The following is a 15,225-nucleotide window of genomic DNA, read 5'->3' on the forward strand; positions in this document are numbered from 1 at the left end:
CCGCAGTAAAGATGAACTAAACTAATGGTAATGGTCAGCAAAATTCTTTGGACTGTGGCAGGCGCAGCCACAGGGTCCTGCAGTCACAGCCACAGATCTTCTGTAGCAAGCGCCACAGACTGCAAGCACTCTCAGCTGCTAGTGTAGCGCACGGATATCATCCCCACACCTTGCCGTCCAATCCATCGGCGGTTCGGAGCTGACGCCTCCGACTTTAACATTCAACGCTGCGTGGCTTCTAACTAGAACAGCTCCAGCTCCAAATTCCAGCTCCAGCGAACTCCTTCAATTTGAGCTCCGTTGAGCTTATTCGGCACCATGTATGAGGATTCGTGGTATACGATGATGCCCGATCTGGGCACCAGCAAAAAGAGCCACTCCAGTAGCCACAGCCAAAGTCATGGACATCGTCGCAAGGAGTCTTTATTACAGCAGCCCAACGTATGTCCCCACGAATAGACACCCCACCACAAGCTGGGTGAAGCTCACCAAAATGGTACCAGGAAACCGGTCAAATACATGAAACCCCTGCGCCAATGCCCAATGTCTACGAAGAAATCGAAGATACCGATACCCCGCCAGAACCCACCGTTATCCGTCGAGCCAACTCATACTCCGACTTCTATCGTGTGGTCAAGGAGCAGCTGTCTAAGGATACAAAACCACGACCCAAGAAAACGGATAAGAAGAGCAGGGCATGGGAAGCTTTGTTCCTTCCTGAGTCCAGTAACGATGTTGATACACATGAGCCCAACACCTTCGAAGCATTTGACGACCAACTACTAGACGCCAGTCAACAAGAATATATGTATGCAGTCCTGCACGGGTCTACTTCTCTGCCTGTGTTATTCTGACTCACTGCAGACTATATCGCGACCAACTCACCTTGACGGAGCGCCATTTAGACGGATTGATCGATGATGCGAATGCGACACTCAAACTTCTCACCACCTTGTCTAACTCGTTCGGCTCTGTTGAGGTGCAAACATCGACTTTCCAGTCACAATGCGAGGAACTTTTGACAGAACAAAGAAGGCTGGAAGAGTTGGCTAATGAAGTCGGAACCGATCTTCATTACTATGCTTACCTCGACAATGCGACAAGACGGCTCAATGCGCCTGGCGCTAGTAGATTGGTTGACGATGCATCATTTGGAGAGATGGTCGAGAACATTGACTCCTGTATTGTGTTCATGGAGGAACATGTAAGGATGGTGCATCATTGCAAGATTACAACGCTTACACACTTAGGCTTCATACCGCGATCGCGATACCTACCTTGCCCGATACACTGCGCTTCTCACAAAAGCCCTGCACCTTCTCGAGCACGGTTACAAGACCACATTGGACAAGGTATCTCCTGAAATTGGACGACAAATAATTGCTACCAAGTCCGAATCTGCTCGTCATGCGCTTGCGTATGGTCGCTTTCAGGAAATGATGTTAGATTCATACGGCTTAATACCCAACGTCCACCAAGTTGTGCGCCGAGCATACGATTCATATGGCCAGCGAAACGAGTCTTGTACACATTTCGAGACGTACGCGAATACGGCCAATAACATCATTCACAACCATCTGACAACAAGAGATCGCGACCTCAAGGCATTGACACAATCTGACATTACAGAATTCAACAAAGAGGTCAAGGACCTGTCCGCGGAAACAGCGTCACGCAACTTTATCAAACAATGTTTCGAGCGCATGTACAATGAAGAGAACCTCTTTATGAAACTGTTTGAAGTCGAGCCTGTGTGGACACAAGCAGCAGATTCTGTTTTCCAGGCCATCAAGTCCATCAACACCACGATTGTCCATCCCGGCAACCTGACACCATTAGTGACCAATCTCCAAACAGTTCTTCAGGCGGCGCCGTTGGAAACGACATGTAACGTTGTAGGCTTACTTGCGAACGAATACTTTGGTGCTGATCTGGATGACATGGAGTCACCATACTTCATCAAGTGCAAGCAATACACTTCACAACTCCTCGCACATCACCTTTGGCCATTGACGGATACAGTATTCGAGACAGAAGTTATGAAAACGATTGCAAAGGCTCCTCTTCAAGACGCTTCCTTGAAGATTGGCCCTGTAGTAGGAGGGGTGGCATCATCGAATGCTCATCCTCTAGTGAAGCAGGCCATCAAACTCTTGGGCATGTATGAGAATTGCATGCCAAAAGAGAGATCAGTGAGTACTCTCCTTGGAGATTCATTATCATTTGACTTATTGTTCCATAGTCCAAAAATAGTTCGGTTGTCTTCAACATTGTGCGAGAGACCATTCAGGTGCTGCAACGTGCAGAATCTAGGATACAGTCGTTGAAGGCTGGTACAGACCCTGACCTATTCATGGTCAAAAACTTGCTCATTATTAAGAATGAGTTGGTATCACTGGAGATTGGCGATATCAGAAACCACGCTGCCTCAATGCAACACTTTGTTCACATTTGGGACACGCTAAGTCCTCAGAACTGGGTCGGATTCTTCTCGAACATCATTGGAGGTAGTCTTTGGTCACGAGGCACGCCGTCAGTTACAGCCAAGACACTGACAGTTGAGGATATGAACGAGCAGCTGGATGAGCTGCTACGCCAGTCCATTTACAACTTCACACATCGCTGGGGTGCTCTCATGAATGATTCACAGAACCGGAAGCCTGGAGTCAAGCCGATCGCGAAGGTAGAGGCAGAGCTGGAAAGCCTGCTCATGACTGCGTTCAGCAATCAACCCGAAGTGGTCGCGAAGCTCAAAGAGGCTATTGAACAGCACGCGCAGGCGCAGAATGATGCAAAAGATGAGAAGCAGGGAGTGAGACGGTACTAAAGAGAAGGAAAGTGGTTCATAAGTATAGAAGCGATTGTTGCTTATGACACGAATCTAGATCAATGATTTTGAGAATAATGAATGATTTTACTGAGTTTTGCTTTGGGGAGATGATGTATGTGTATATATATATATACGTAAGGTTGCTTATATCGGCTTGTTACGGTTCTAGAACGCAGATCCCGAATTCGTTGCTCAATAACTCGAAGCATGTGGCCCTCCAATTGAGCAGATCTTCAGCGATGGAACCAGGAACAGCAGATTAATTGTTAGTGGGATACATAGTTCGAACGGTGACCGGAGAAGAGGCCGATAAGAGATTTCTCTAGTGCAGCACCAAAAAACGAGGTCCCCGCGTTTCTGAGCCAATTCATTACGGGGGCAGGGTCCGAATGGCGCTGGTATCGCTTTATCTCACCATAATGGAACCCCGACAGTCCGGGCTCCGTTACCGGCTTGATAATGCCAGCACGTCATTTGCCGAGCGCTCTCCGTGACAATTCGACCCCGGATTGCGATAGATAGACTGTGGCATTCTTTCCTAGCTTATCTCTTGCCCGGGTTGACTTTCTCTTTTTCTTATTTACCTCTAGTACTCTCTTATCTCTCACAAATTGTCTTTTGGGTTTCTCTCCTCCTCTTTTCTCTTCTTCCCCTTTGCGATCGAAAGGGTGATACCATCGTCAAAGAAAGGACAAAGACAAAGACAAGGACAAGGACAACCCCCACCAGATAAGAGATGGACGCTCTTGAGTTGGAGGCGGCCAAGCAGAACCCTGCGCTTCAGACAGCAAAGGACTTGTTCTCTGGCGCAGTTGGAGGAGTTGCACAGGTCTTGATCGGTATGTTAGTTATCATCTCCGTTCCATGAAGATTGAGACGACCGTACCGCGCGCAGAGAATTATTCTGTGAGATTGAGCGGGGTGACAGGCATGAGTGAGAGCCGCTCTCACTTAAAGTCGTCACGGGCTGACTTGTGTAACAACTCGGATTCCAATCAATTGCTAACAAGATTCCTTCTAGGCCAACCTTTTGACATTGTCAAGGTCCGACTGCAAACAACAACCCAGTACTCCTCCGCCATCAACGCCGCCACTACCATCTACAAGAACGAGGGCGCGCTCGCATTCTACAAGGGAACACTCACACCACTCATTGGTATCGGTGCCTGCGTTTCCGTTCAGTTCGGAGCTTTCAACGCCGCGAAGCGCTGGTTCCAGGACCGCAACAAGGGCGCCGAGCTGTCATATCCCCAGTACGGCGCTGCGGGCGCTTTCGCCGGTATCTCTAACTCGGTCCTCTCCGGCCCCATTGAGCACATTCGTATCCGTCTCCAGAGCCAGCCTCACGGTGCTGGTCGCTTGTACAATGGCCCTGGCGACTGCGTCCGCAAACTCGGAGCGCACAATGGTATTCTTAGTGGCATCTACCGCGGCCAGTGCGTTACTATCTGGCGAGAGGCATTCGCTTATGGCTCCTGGTTTACTGCTTTTGAATGGATGATGAACTCCGACGCTGCCCGCAACAATGTCGACCGCAAGGATATCCCCGCTTGGAAGATTGCTGTCTATGGTGGTCTTGCTGGTGAGGTCCTCTGGCTCTCCAGTTACCCCTTCGATGTGATCAAGAGCAAGATGCAGACCGACGGTTATGGTGCCAACCAAAAGTACAGCACTATGAGAGATTGCTTTGCCAAGACATGGCGTGCTGAGGGTGCGGGTGGTTTCTTCAAGGGTATTGGTCCTACTCTTGCGCGAGCCATGCCTGTCAGCGCTGGTACATTTATTGTTGTTGAGATGACCATGCGAGCTCTTAACAGCTAAGAAAGGCAAACATCACCTAAAAGAAAACGAACTTACTATTTGGATGCATAAAAAAATGAAAAGGAATACAGTGTAGAACAAAAGGGAAATCATAGAGGGTTACGGCGAAGTTCAACACGAGATAGCACAAATGATAGATCTGAGAATCAGATGTATGAAAATATACCCAATTTAATCTATTCTTTACCATCCCACGTTTTCGTTGTTCTCTACACGGCGTTGCAGAATATTCCTGGCGCTCTGTGGTGATAATTCTTCAAGATGCAGTTCCTCGAGAACTTTGCGCGCCTCCTCGTTATCCGTAAATACTCGGTCGCTTGCCTCCTTGAGTGTCAACCCGCCCGCCTCGCCAGCTTCGACTGGGAGACTCAGCAGCTGCATGCCCTCGGTCAAGCTATCGAGGATAGATGAACCGCTGGGGATATAGCGTTCCACAACGGCGACCAAAGCGACGCCATCGCGGCGGAATTGTGTTGCGCCGTAGGTGGTGAAAGATTGGCGCATGAGAACTGTTGACCACAAGTGATCTTGAAGCTTGCTGAGAGCTTCACGCCAGACCCGGCGGAAAACAGCAGTGGAGAGCGCTTTGATGAGGAAATCGAAGTTGCGTTGGAGGATACGAAGTGGCTCATCCAGTTCTGGAGTAATGGCAAGCTCATCTATCTGGATGTTAGGTAAGGTTCGATGGTAGCAAAATCACCAGTAGACTTACCAAGAATGGCTGTCTCTCCAACAGTCGTCCATTGAACGCGGGTCGTGTAAGCACGGAAAGCCTTGTTGTGAGACTCGACAAGCGCACCGACGAGCAATTCCTGAGCAGCTTTGCGTCGCATACTATAGGCAGTAGCAGTCTCGTCGAAGAGAGCTCCGTCCTCATGCTTCTCTCCTACTGCAGCAGAAGTACGATCCTTGACATCATCATAGCTCATGGTGCTGGTTATGTTATTACCTTGGCTGGCTCTATGCAAGGCACGAGTTTGTAGTTCATCCCATAAGGAAACGAAGAACTAGACATGTCAGAACATAACTTTGAAACGTGGATTGCGCAGCATACCTCTTCATTACTCCAGTCTTTCAAGGTATTGACGATGTGGTCCGCGCTGCCAATAACCTTGCATAGCACTTCAAAAGCACCCGTGCCTTCTAAGATGGCAAGATCCTCCTTGTTCGCAGCCAGGGTACGGCCAAAGGTGGTAGACATACTTTGGTAAGCCTGGAGCGAGTCTCGGAGACGATCATGATAAGCATCTAAGATTTCGAGCTGGATGCCGATCAAGAATCGGATCTTGTGCTTGAAAGTGCGGACTCTCTCGTACTGGCTTGTCACCGACCGCAGGAGATCGGTGACTCGTACAGCAGCATACGTTGGCTTCATCTTGCCCTGTAACGCATAATCGTAATCTATGTTACGGGCGTCTTGTGAATCTATAATGGTATTGTATCTTTCAAGAGCAAAGTCTTTCTCGGCCTTGAACCATGTGTCGAAGTGATCGTCAAGGATATATGCGGTCAATCCAGACCATCCATTCTCGACGTCGCCGCCGTCGTAGCTGAACTTGTAACGAATATTCTCGTCAAACGCCATTAGCTGGGACATGAAACTGCTCAAGAAAGACGGGCTCTTGATAGCTTCTAGTGCGACCTGAGAAGTCTTCTCTTTCAACACTGGCAAAAGAGCAGTAATCAATGCAGAAACAGGATCGATGTAAGCCAGATTGGTTGCCACTGCGGTATCTTGGAACTTCTCCGCGAGGAGATAGCCAAGGTTGTCTCGGAAGAAGTCCTCCCATTTCTCAACAAGTGCAATGAACCACGGAAGACAGTGTGTTCCAAATGCTTGCGGGCCGCTCGTCGGCTTGTCACTAAGGAAGTGGAAACGGAACTCAGAAACAAAGATCGAAGCCATGATCTCGAATGGCAACAGTGTGACGAGCTTATCGGTGTGCGCTATCTCTGGCTTTTGCAGATCGATGAGCTTTTCGATGCAATTAATCCATTCTTCGTCCATCTGCAGATCCGTTTCGACCCGTGGCCATTTTCTCTTCTTCAAGACTTCCTCGAGTTCCCCAGACATGGTGGACTTAATGTCATCCCAGAGCGAGCTGGCCACATTCTCGGCGTAGGCGACAAGATGCAAACCCTCTTGGCCCGGTAGGTCTTGCAACTTGAGTACATGTTGCTTCAGCTTAATGTAAGGTTCTAATGCGCCCTTAGGATCTTGGGGCAGAAATGACTTTGCTCCTGCTCGCAGCTTCTCAGTATCTTGCAAGAGAATAAGATAATTTTGGGCCCGCTCGACAGCCTTGATCTTGTTCATAGGCGACTTGAGGCGCTCGATGGCCTGATCGGGTGCATCCGAGGCAGCATAGATCTGGGCACGGAGATCAATGCTCTCCTGAAGCTTTTGGAACTCCTGTATACGAGCGGTGAGCGAGCCTTGGCGGTCGTCGGCTGTGCGCCGGGTCTCCTCGAGCTCTTTGACAGCTGTGTCTAGCTGCGATTGCAGCTGATTGCGTTGAAGCTCGACATTCTCAAGAAGTGTGTCCAGTTCTTCGATATCATCGAAAGACTGGAGTTTGTCATCCAGGAAGTCCTCAACTCGGATATCAAGCGAGGTTCCTTGAGGGTACGTGGCTGCAGTAGCCATATTGAATATAGTGGTTTCAGTGATGGTTGTCATGAATCCCATAGCGCAACGTAGCTACTCTTTGAATGACGTGGGGAGTGAGCCCCACTATACCCGGTAACTACATAATTCCGTCTAAGTGCGATTGCTTCTGGAAGCTCACATTGGCCTTCAACAACGCAAACAAAGTAGATGGGATTTTATTAAGCGAGTAAAAAATTATTTGAAACATCTAGCTCTAGCTATCGTTCGCTGGGGGGAGAAGTGTATTCGCGTTAAGGGGAAGGATTCGCGATTTTGAGGTGGCTGAACGTCAGGGATTTTAATTAGTCGGGTGGCTGGGCTTCTCATCAAGGGTTGTCATGATGAATCCAACGGCTTTACCGGGAGCTTAAACTCGCCATTATGATGAAAGTATAGTTCTTATTAGAGCAAAGTTTTACATTTACGATGACCTTGCACCCTGAAGAGAGAGGGCGTCGTCAGCCATGGAATCATTGATGTGTAGGTAGTTCGTGTTGACTTTTACGAGCTGACAACTCAGCAACGCAATGGTCGACTAGAGGGAAGTGCTTTTGGGACGTCTGATACCCACATGATTGTTAGGCAGAGTATATAGAAGATAGGGTATCCTAGGTAGGTAGTTTGAATTGTCAGATAATTAACGATAGGGACAGATAGCGATACAGAGTATAGATGACTCGTGCAGCACGTATCATCTACCTACCCAAATCAAATCAATTTGGATCAATTGCGAATTTAGGACAAATGGCATATTCCTCACACCGCGTGAGAGCCTCGTCTGTTCCGAAAGAGTGGATATTATGAGTTGTCTGAGTCGAAAAGGGAGACGGAGTGGGCTCGACTCCATTACCCAAGAGTCGGGGAGTTTTAAGTCGAGCCACGCTTCCTTGGGGAAATGGGGCAAACAAGAAGCTGGACAGGGAATAGGATTACCGAGACCGCTGGGTATCACCGCGATCTCGACCATCGGTGTCTGAGCTCTATAAACACGGAACAAGGCAACCAATGGTTCCTGTCAATGTGAACAGTTCAGAAACAGGCACGAGGGCCTATACAACAGTTCATTATACGTATCCAAGATAAAGTGCAGACGAGCTCAAGCAAGGACATGTTCGAAACGACGCCAAATTGTCATGACAACTGCATTAAGCTGAGGGAGGTCCCGCTATAGCTTCTATCCTTGGCAGGCCTGGGCACTGACGAGCTGACAGGGTCATGACCAAATCAAGGTCTCTGTTGGCCATGGAAAATCGGGTTTGGATTTACGGCGAAGCGCTACGTAAGATCGAAGATCCTAGGATCCTAGGGTCCAGGGATCAAGCCCTGTCTTGAACCAGGAAGAGGATGAAGCTTGCGCTGCTGCAGGTCCAAATAGACTTTACCTTTAGCGGTCTAGCGTCGGGCTGAGCTTACCTCGTCTCCTTCTCTTTACAGCGACGGTTAGCGGTTGCCCGGTGCTGAAAAGGCCAAGAGCTCTTACAGCGGCAAGAGAGGCTCCACATCTAAAACGTCACCGTCACCCTGCCAACGGCATGTAAATAGGTGGTTGGGCACTACACCTCTCCATCACCCACCAAAAAGTCCAGAGGTTGGTTCATGTCCCAAGTCTCCCCAGCCATCCAATATTCGCCCAATTCTCTGGTATACGAAACTGCGCTACTAACTGACTTGACTTGACTTGACTTGTCTTGACTGACTGACCGCTCCTCTCCTTTCCCTCTCCTTTTCCCCCAAGGAGTCTCTTCTTCTAACAAAACTTCACCCTCGTTAGCAGCAAGTGAAGTGTGAACTGATCTTCGCTAATCTCATCTTAACTCACTTTGACTTTGACTTAATCTCCTTTACAAGATCTCACTATCGCAGGGTCCCGACTTTCGCTCGTTGATCTCGACCGTCGTCTTTAACCCGCACGCATTCCAGCATCGACTGTCTACCGAGACATCGTCCGCATTCCATCGCTCATCGAGTTGACAAGAGCCCGCTGCTCCCGAGACAGATTGACTGATTCAGAGGAGGACGCTCATCAGTTCGACAAGTTCAACAGCTTGAGGATAGAATCTGAATAGTTACGCGACCAAGCGGTAACAGAAAGAGCAAGGAAATCAAACGATAGCCGTCTTCCGCAACTGGCTCGTCGCTCCCTGACTGGGAGACGAGTACAGACAACTTAGTTGAATCTGTCACGACTCCAATCGACAACATTTTGAAGGAGGACAGGAACAACAGCATCCACAATGGCTTCCAAGACGGGTACGAGCAGCAGCTCGTCCTCACGGAGGCAAAAGGTCCAGGTCGGATGGTATCGTAAGTGCTTCCTCTCTGTCTGGGACATCTCGCTAGATGTCTCACTCTATTTTCATGAACTATGCGGCTAACACAATCTCAGGCTTTGTACCATTCCTCGGTTACCACCATGTGTTGATGATTCTCATCGCCATCGCCATAATTCTACTATGTGAGTATTTCGCAGTCTTCAACTCGAATATGAGGCATATACTGACCGACATCAGCTCTACTACTTGCCGGCTGTTCATCCTCTTCACCACTCATTCCCGACATCTTCCTGCTCTCAATCTACTACAAGAGCTACGATGCAGTACCCGATACAGCCCAGGTTGACTACAACCTTCATTCAGCCATCGAAAACATCGCCGGTGACGCTTCGCTGCAAGCTCGCGTTGGTTACTTCGGTATTTGCATCAACCCTGACGGCGGCTCCTGGCTTTGCAGTAACAATGCAACTGCCTTGGCCAAAGAAGTTGATGTCGACCAAGATCCTCTCAACCTGATCTGGCTTGCTGCTCAGTTCAAGGATATGATTGTTTTCCCCTACCTCATCATCATTGCCATCATCTTCGCCTTCGTCTGTCTTCTACTTCTCGCTACCTTCCCCGGTTGGCACGAGGAGACTGACTCTGAGGGCTCCGACCGCGAGGTCAAGCCTTTCCCGTCCCGTCCCGTCTCTCAGATCGCCCTGGCTCTGATCTTCATCTCGGCCATTTTCGTTCTCGTCTCCGTACTATGGCAACATACAGCGTCCGTGGCCGCCTCGGTTATAGCCCAGGATTTCGGCAACGGAGCGGTCAGGAGTGGTGTGGGTACCAGCGCCATGGTTTTGGGTTGGTTCTCATTCGCACTACTGATCGTTGTCACAATCGGTCTGCTCATCATGATCCTCAGTATAAGCGTGCTCAGTTCGATGGTATAGGAGACCTCGAATTCACCTGAGTCTTCGCGGACTATTGAGGACTGAGTAATCGATTGAATAAATGTACATATGTCGACTAGATTTCTCGACAAGGAGACGGTAAGATCAAAGAGGTAAAGGGCATCAGCATCGGAGTTCCGGAAATGGTTTTTGTATTTCAAAACACTGAGCGATCGGTTATAATTTCGGTCATTCTATTCGAAAAAAGGGACGGCACATACACGACACCTCCCGTAACGATTTATTTAACTTACGACACTTCTTTTACGACCTCACCGAAGCTCAGATGATCGATACGATGGTCTCTGAAAACAGAGGCTTTACGACTGAGACTTGGTTATGGTCAGCATGAAGTGAGGCGAGGAAGGCACATCTTTTTTGCATATAGACTGCGGTTTGACCACACATACAACCGATCTCTCAAGACGAGAGATGAAGGAGTACGCACGCACGCGCCACAAGAGACGATTTTGAAGACCACGACACAAGGATGTGGTACGAGATATGGGATATTATGTCTTGACGCGCAAGGAGGAACAGGAATTGTTTATGGAAATGTATTATCAAGACAACTTATTGTCATGCTTTCGAAATTGAGGATTTGATCTGATTTGACTTTTTTCTGCGTCCGTTCTATTCTGTTTTCTTCGTAATAAGGATATTGAAATGAGATGCTTCGGGCGTCTTCAAGGGGGGTATAGGATTGAGGACTTGATCCAACAAAAAGGACATTAGTTGGGACTGAACCGCCAAATACATCATTGAATATATTTCACTTTCTCTCATCATTCCTGGCCGTGACTCGCATATACGACTATCAAGTGAGTTCGAATTTGTTGTTATTCTAATGAACTATACATGACGTATGAATTCATCAATCATAGCATCTGTAGCATCCGTAGCCATACACAATTTCAGGCTAGTAGCAGCATATACATCACTTGATCTTGCTATCTTCACATGTTTGTTTTGAACCTCGAGCTACCACGTTGAGTTCTGACTTTGTATCATAGAAGTTCCAGTCTCTGTTGATCTTGTATATCCTTCAGGAGGTCGACGTTTGTGTTGCTGAGATGTTGATGATACTGGCTCGCTGAATGCACGCCCAGATCGACTAGACCCAATACGCATGGCTTGGCAACGCAGGCTAGGGTTGGAGGTCGGTTTCTCTTCTGCTGAGAGCTCTACGGGCGCTGTGTTCACCTGTACAGCCAACTTCTGACCACTCGAGCTATCGTTATGGCTCAGGGCACCAGACAAGGGAATCATGTGGTATGGAGAAGTATCCAATTCACCAATGGGTTGAGTAAATGAGGGGTTGCTCTGTATATAGTTTGGCGAGGCTATAGCGATGGTTGTCAAAGACGAGTTGCTCCACACAATTTGACCGGGATAGTTACTTGGATAGCTCTGATATTGCTGGTTTGTTCGTGCGGTTGATGACAATACAGAGAGGGAGGAATGGCTATGGTGAAGAGACCTTGGGATGTTGGATACAGACGATGGCGTATATACGTTGTGACTACCTTGGCTCAAGTCCGAGACGCTATGTTGTGGGCTGTACGGAAGATGCTGATTTGACTCGTTGTAAACAGACGGATAGCTCGGGCGGTCGTAAGTCAGCGGCTGGGCTGGACCTGTCATCTCCCGCTGTACGTTATTCCTTTGAGAAACTGGCGATGGCGTTGGGCAATTTTGAAGATCAAGAGGGTCTCCAAGAAGTAAAGCAAGCCCTGCCAAGTCTTTGCTGTCGCACTTGGAATTCGTAGTAAGTGATAGCGATGGAGCAGGGCTGGTCATGTCGACTGGGAGAACTTCTGGTAATGAGTCGCGGGCATGTTCCATGTGTAACGTCTGAGAGTTTGACTTCCGATTTAGAGATGTGGGAAGTTGAAGTGTGGAGATGTTAGAGTGAGCTGGTGGTTCCGTGTTTGCGTTGAAGACTATGATGGGTGGTGGTGATACAATAGTCTGAGTGACTGGGGGCTGTTTCTCTGTCGGGACTATCATTGCCTAGAGTTAGTAATGAAGTAATAGTTTCCTATGAGTCAAGGACTTAACTTACCTTTCATATCACCCAAAAGATCTGCCAGAAGAGCAACATTATCAAAAACTGCAGCCTCCTTCACGATGCCCTTCTTCTCCTCTCTCTTCTCCGGTTCAGAAACGGGCGCCATAAGAGCAATCTGCCTCAAGAAGTTCAACTCAGCCAGCACAGCAGCATGATGCCGACTAACAATAGGCTCCTGGCTCTTGAATTCAGAAGACTCGACAAGCACCCAGGCCATACGCTTAGAAAAGGTTGTCCTAGTACGTCTATCATTCTCAGGGCGACATTTCTCAACAATCTCGCAGACTTCCTGGAGTCCCTTCTGGGCAGATTCTATGATGGTGTGTACGCGCTGAAGGACCTTTGGGCGACGCTGCAGAAGAGGTAGACAGTCGTTTCTGAGCTCTATGAGATGCTGGAGATCAGATTCGCATGTTCGAACGAGCTCTAGACTGCGTCGTATATCGTTGGGGACTTGGTCATGGTCCAGGATCCATGTTAGGAAGTGGTAACTTGCTTTGAGAGGGTTGGGCATTTTGGAACTAGGAACAAGTTCTCTGCTCTAGCAGTGAATATCTTCATATGATCAAAGTTCCGCTTTATTGACGAGCTTAGAGACATATGTGGATGATATTCCGCTGTTGTCCTTCAGCGAGCTTCGAGTTGCAGAACGCTGACGACAAGCCCTGTCCTTACCTTTCCCCGCTCGAGGCAAGACCAGGGAAACCAGAATCAGGTTGCGGCTGTAATTTCGTTTTCAAACTGCACATGCTTAGAGCTGAGTGCTGAGGCGACACCAACCCCGTGTGGCTTGCATATAAGAATCAGGCTCTGAGAAAAAGACCTGCCTATCACACTACCAACCACTCAGCGTTGAGTAACTCAGACACTGAAAAAGCCATATACATGCAGAAAGCTCCTAGTTCCACTCGGTCTGCAGGTATGGCCTCATTCACATCTGATACTGTTGGTGCTTGCTGTAACATGTTTGCATATCTAGTGCGTACTAGGATGATGGTACAGTCCGTCAAGCAACGGATCATTTAATGAAGCCACACCAAGCTCGAGAAAACTACTCAGAATTCCAGGCTGTTTCTCATGAGGCCAGAGAGATACTTGCTTGAATATGACTTCGGCATGTCTTTGTTTCAAGAGACAAGCCTCTGCACTATTTATGCTGTTGTATACTAGCCATATAAATGACGACTTGTTGTGTCGGGGTGATTGAAGGAGAAGGAAGTTACCTTGCGTACAGCTTGGCAGCTGTCAATATGTGTTTATCGTCATTAGAGTTCAGTGGCTGATGCGACTTACACACCTGACCTATTGAGATTTGACTTTACTGGAGAGGTCGCAATTGATGATACTTTGAAAGAAGACTTTTCTTGGGCTTGCAGTTTAAAGATACCCTTGGCGTTAAATACTAGCCATATGTATATGAACAAACTGACAACTAGACAGAGCGATATGTAACCTAACAATCCTATCCCGGGTACACATCTGCGTATACCAACAGAGTCAATCTTCCTTGACAGCCGAGTTACGATATGCAGAGAGTGTATCACCCTGCTCAGAGGGGGATTGTCTCCGGAGCAGCAGCCTCCTTTGCCGATCTATATCTAGTACCATCATTATGGCTAAGCCTCTCCAGCCCAGGGCACACCACAATCCTGTTAGCTCTGTCCATGGTGGTGGGCTTGTTACTAAAAACAAAACCCCAGTCGTCTGGTTGCGATAGAAGCACATAGCCCAACTTGGTACACTCAAGAATGAGGGCTTGTAAGTGGCTCGTCTGGTCCTGTTGACTGGCATGATCCTGTGCAACGAATAATTGCAAGAAATTATTGAGTTTATTTGCCAGGGAGTATGCCTTGGAAGGAGCCTCGTCCATTGAGACAGGAAGTGGTGTCCTTTCCATTGGATTGGGATGAAGGAGCAGGGCAGATAGGCTGCGCCACCTCGAACGTGCAAGAGTAATTGCTATAAAATTTTAACGCCTCCTCTCGTGAGACTATGGGTAGTAAGTTCTGTCTTACCTGGATTGTCTGTATTTTCATCTGAGTGATTGTCTCGTGCCATTGCCGCTATGGTTAGTGGAAGCATGGACAAGTTACCTCCAGAGTTAAAATCAAGGCTCCGAAAGATGGTATGCGATAGAACATGCCGAAGACCAATGTGAAAAGTTTTGGGGGCGAGGCACAAAGAAGCAACTTCTTCTGATTGCAGTCTTGATAAGTCTGGCGAGTAGTCAATGGTGGCAAGACCCTGAGCTACTTCAGCTGCGTTTGTCTGCACATCAGGCCCATGGTAATGATGCTCGACATGTTGGTAAATAAGCTCCGACAAAGCGCTCAGTTCTGCTTGAATCTCCTTGTCAGGGATCGCATCGAGCAGGAATTGGTCAAGTTCGGCATCGTTTCCCGACGGTATCACATTGACTTGTGGTCCATTTTTTGGTTCAGCATATTGCGACTCTACTGCAACAAAAACTGAAGAAGTAGAACTGTTCCGTTGGCGACGACGAAAGAGGATGAAAGCTGCCACGACCCCTAGAGCAAGACCTGCAATAAGGCAACCTATGGCAACTCCAGCAACAGCGCCGTCGGATATCCCCTTTGAGGATGCCAACGATGTTCCTGACGTGATCGTTTCTAAAGCAGCCGTTA

At 48.3% G+C, this 15,225-nt stretch overlaps 6 protein-coding genes across 6 annotated transcripts; 3 read left to right on the top strand and 3 right to left on the bottom strand.

The window, feature by feature from the left end:
* The first annotated feature begins 36 nt into the window (after positions 1–36).
* Positions 37–3,000, top strand: B0J16DRAFT_332936 (Sec34-like family-domain-containing protein). The gene is made up of 5 exons (XM_046126770.1): positions 37–441; positions 504–808; positions 865–1,204; positions 1,251–2,192; positions 2,243–3,000. The coding sequence occupies exons 1-5, from the start codon at positions 319–321 to the stop codon at positions 2,825–2,827; spliced, it is 2,295 nt and encodes a 764-aa protein (XP_045986284.1). The 5' UTR covers positions 37–318; the 3' UTR covers positions 2,828–3,000.
* A 321-nt stretch (positions 3,001–3,321) lies between these two features.
* Positions 3,322–4,814, top strand: B0J16DRAFT_332938 (mitochondrial carrier domain-containing protein). Its single transcript, XM_046126771.1, has 2 exons — positions 3,322–3,669; positions 3,852–4,814. The coding sequence occupies exons 1-2, from the start codon at positions 3,567–3,569 to the stop codon at positions 4,649–4,651; spliced, it is 903 nt and encodes a 300-aa protein (XP_045986285.1). The 5' UTR covers positions 3,322–3,566; the 3' UTR covers positions 4,652–4,814.
* On the bottom strand, positions 4,815–7,436 carry B0J16DRAFT_332939 (TIP-1 family-domain-containing protein). The gene is made up of 3 exons (XM_046126772.1): positions 5,706–7,436; positions 5,364–5,658; positions 4,815–5,310 (listed from the first exon to the last, which is right to left on the bottom strand). The coding sequence occupies exons 1-3, from the start codon at positions 7,338–7,340 to the stop codon at positions 4,835–4,837; spliced, it is 2,406 nt and encodes an 801-aa protein (XP_045986286.1). The 5' UTR covers positions 7,341–7,436; the 3' UTR covers positions 4,815–4,834.
* A 2,099-nt stretch (positions 7,437–9,535) lies between these two features.
* Positions 9,536–10,509, top strand: B0J16DRAFT_316066 (factor-induced protein 1; the record flags this gene model as incomplete). Its single annotated transcript, XM_046125292.1, has 3 exons — positions 9,536–9,605; positions 9,688–9,756; positions 9,812–10,509. The coding sequence occupies 3 exons, from the start codon at positions 9,536–9,538 to the stop codon at positions 10,507–10,509; spliced, it is 837 nt and encodes a 278-aa protein (XP_045986287.1).
* An 841-nt stretch (positions 10,510–11,350) lies between these two features.
* B0J16DRAFT_411108 (uncharacterized protein) lies at positions 11,351–13,094 on the bottom strand (the record flags this gene model as incomplete). Its single annotated transcript, XM_046133208.1, has 2 exons — positions 11,351–12,512; positions 12,575–13,094. 2 exons carry the CDS (start codon positions 13,092–13,094, stop codon positions 11,491–11,493), a joined length of 1,542 nt encoding a protein of 513 aa, XP_045986288.1. The 3' UTR covers positions 11,351–11,490.
* A 991-nt stretch (positions 13,095–14,085) lies between these two features.
* B0J16DRAFT_332945 (uncharacterized protein) lies at positions 14,086–15,158 on the bottom strand. Its single transcript, XM_046126773.1, has 2 exons — positions 14,596–15,158; positions 14,086–14,539 (listed from the first exon to the last, which is right to left on the bottom strand). The coding sequence occupies exons 1-2, from the start codon at positions 14,660–14,662 to the stop codon at positions 14,130–14,132; spliced, it is 477 nt and encodes a 158-aa protein (XP_045986289.1). The 5' UTR covers positions 14,663–15,158; the 3' UTR covers positions 14,086–14,129.
* Positions 15,159–15,225: the final 67 nt, after the last annotated feature.

Source organism: Fusarium flagelliforme (genome assembly GCF_020744385.1).
Source record: "Fusarium flagelliforme strain FIESC 12 MPI-CAGE-AA-0113 chromosome Unknown B0J16scaffold_2, whole genome shotgun sequence".
NCBI classification, from domain to species: domain Eukaryota; kingdom Fungi; phylum Ascomycota; class Sordariomycetes; order Hypocreales; family Nectriaceae; genus Fusarium; species Fusarium flagelliforme.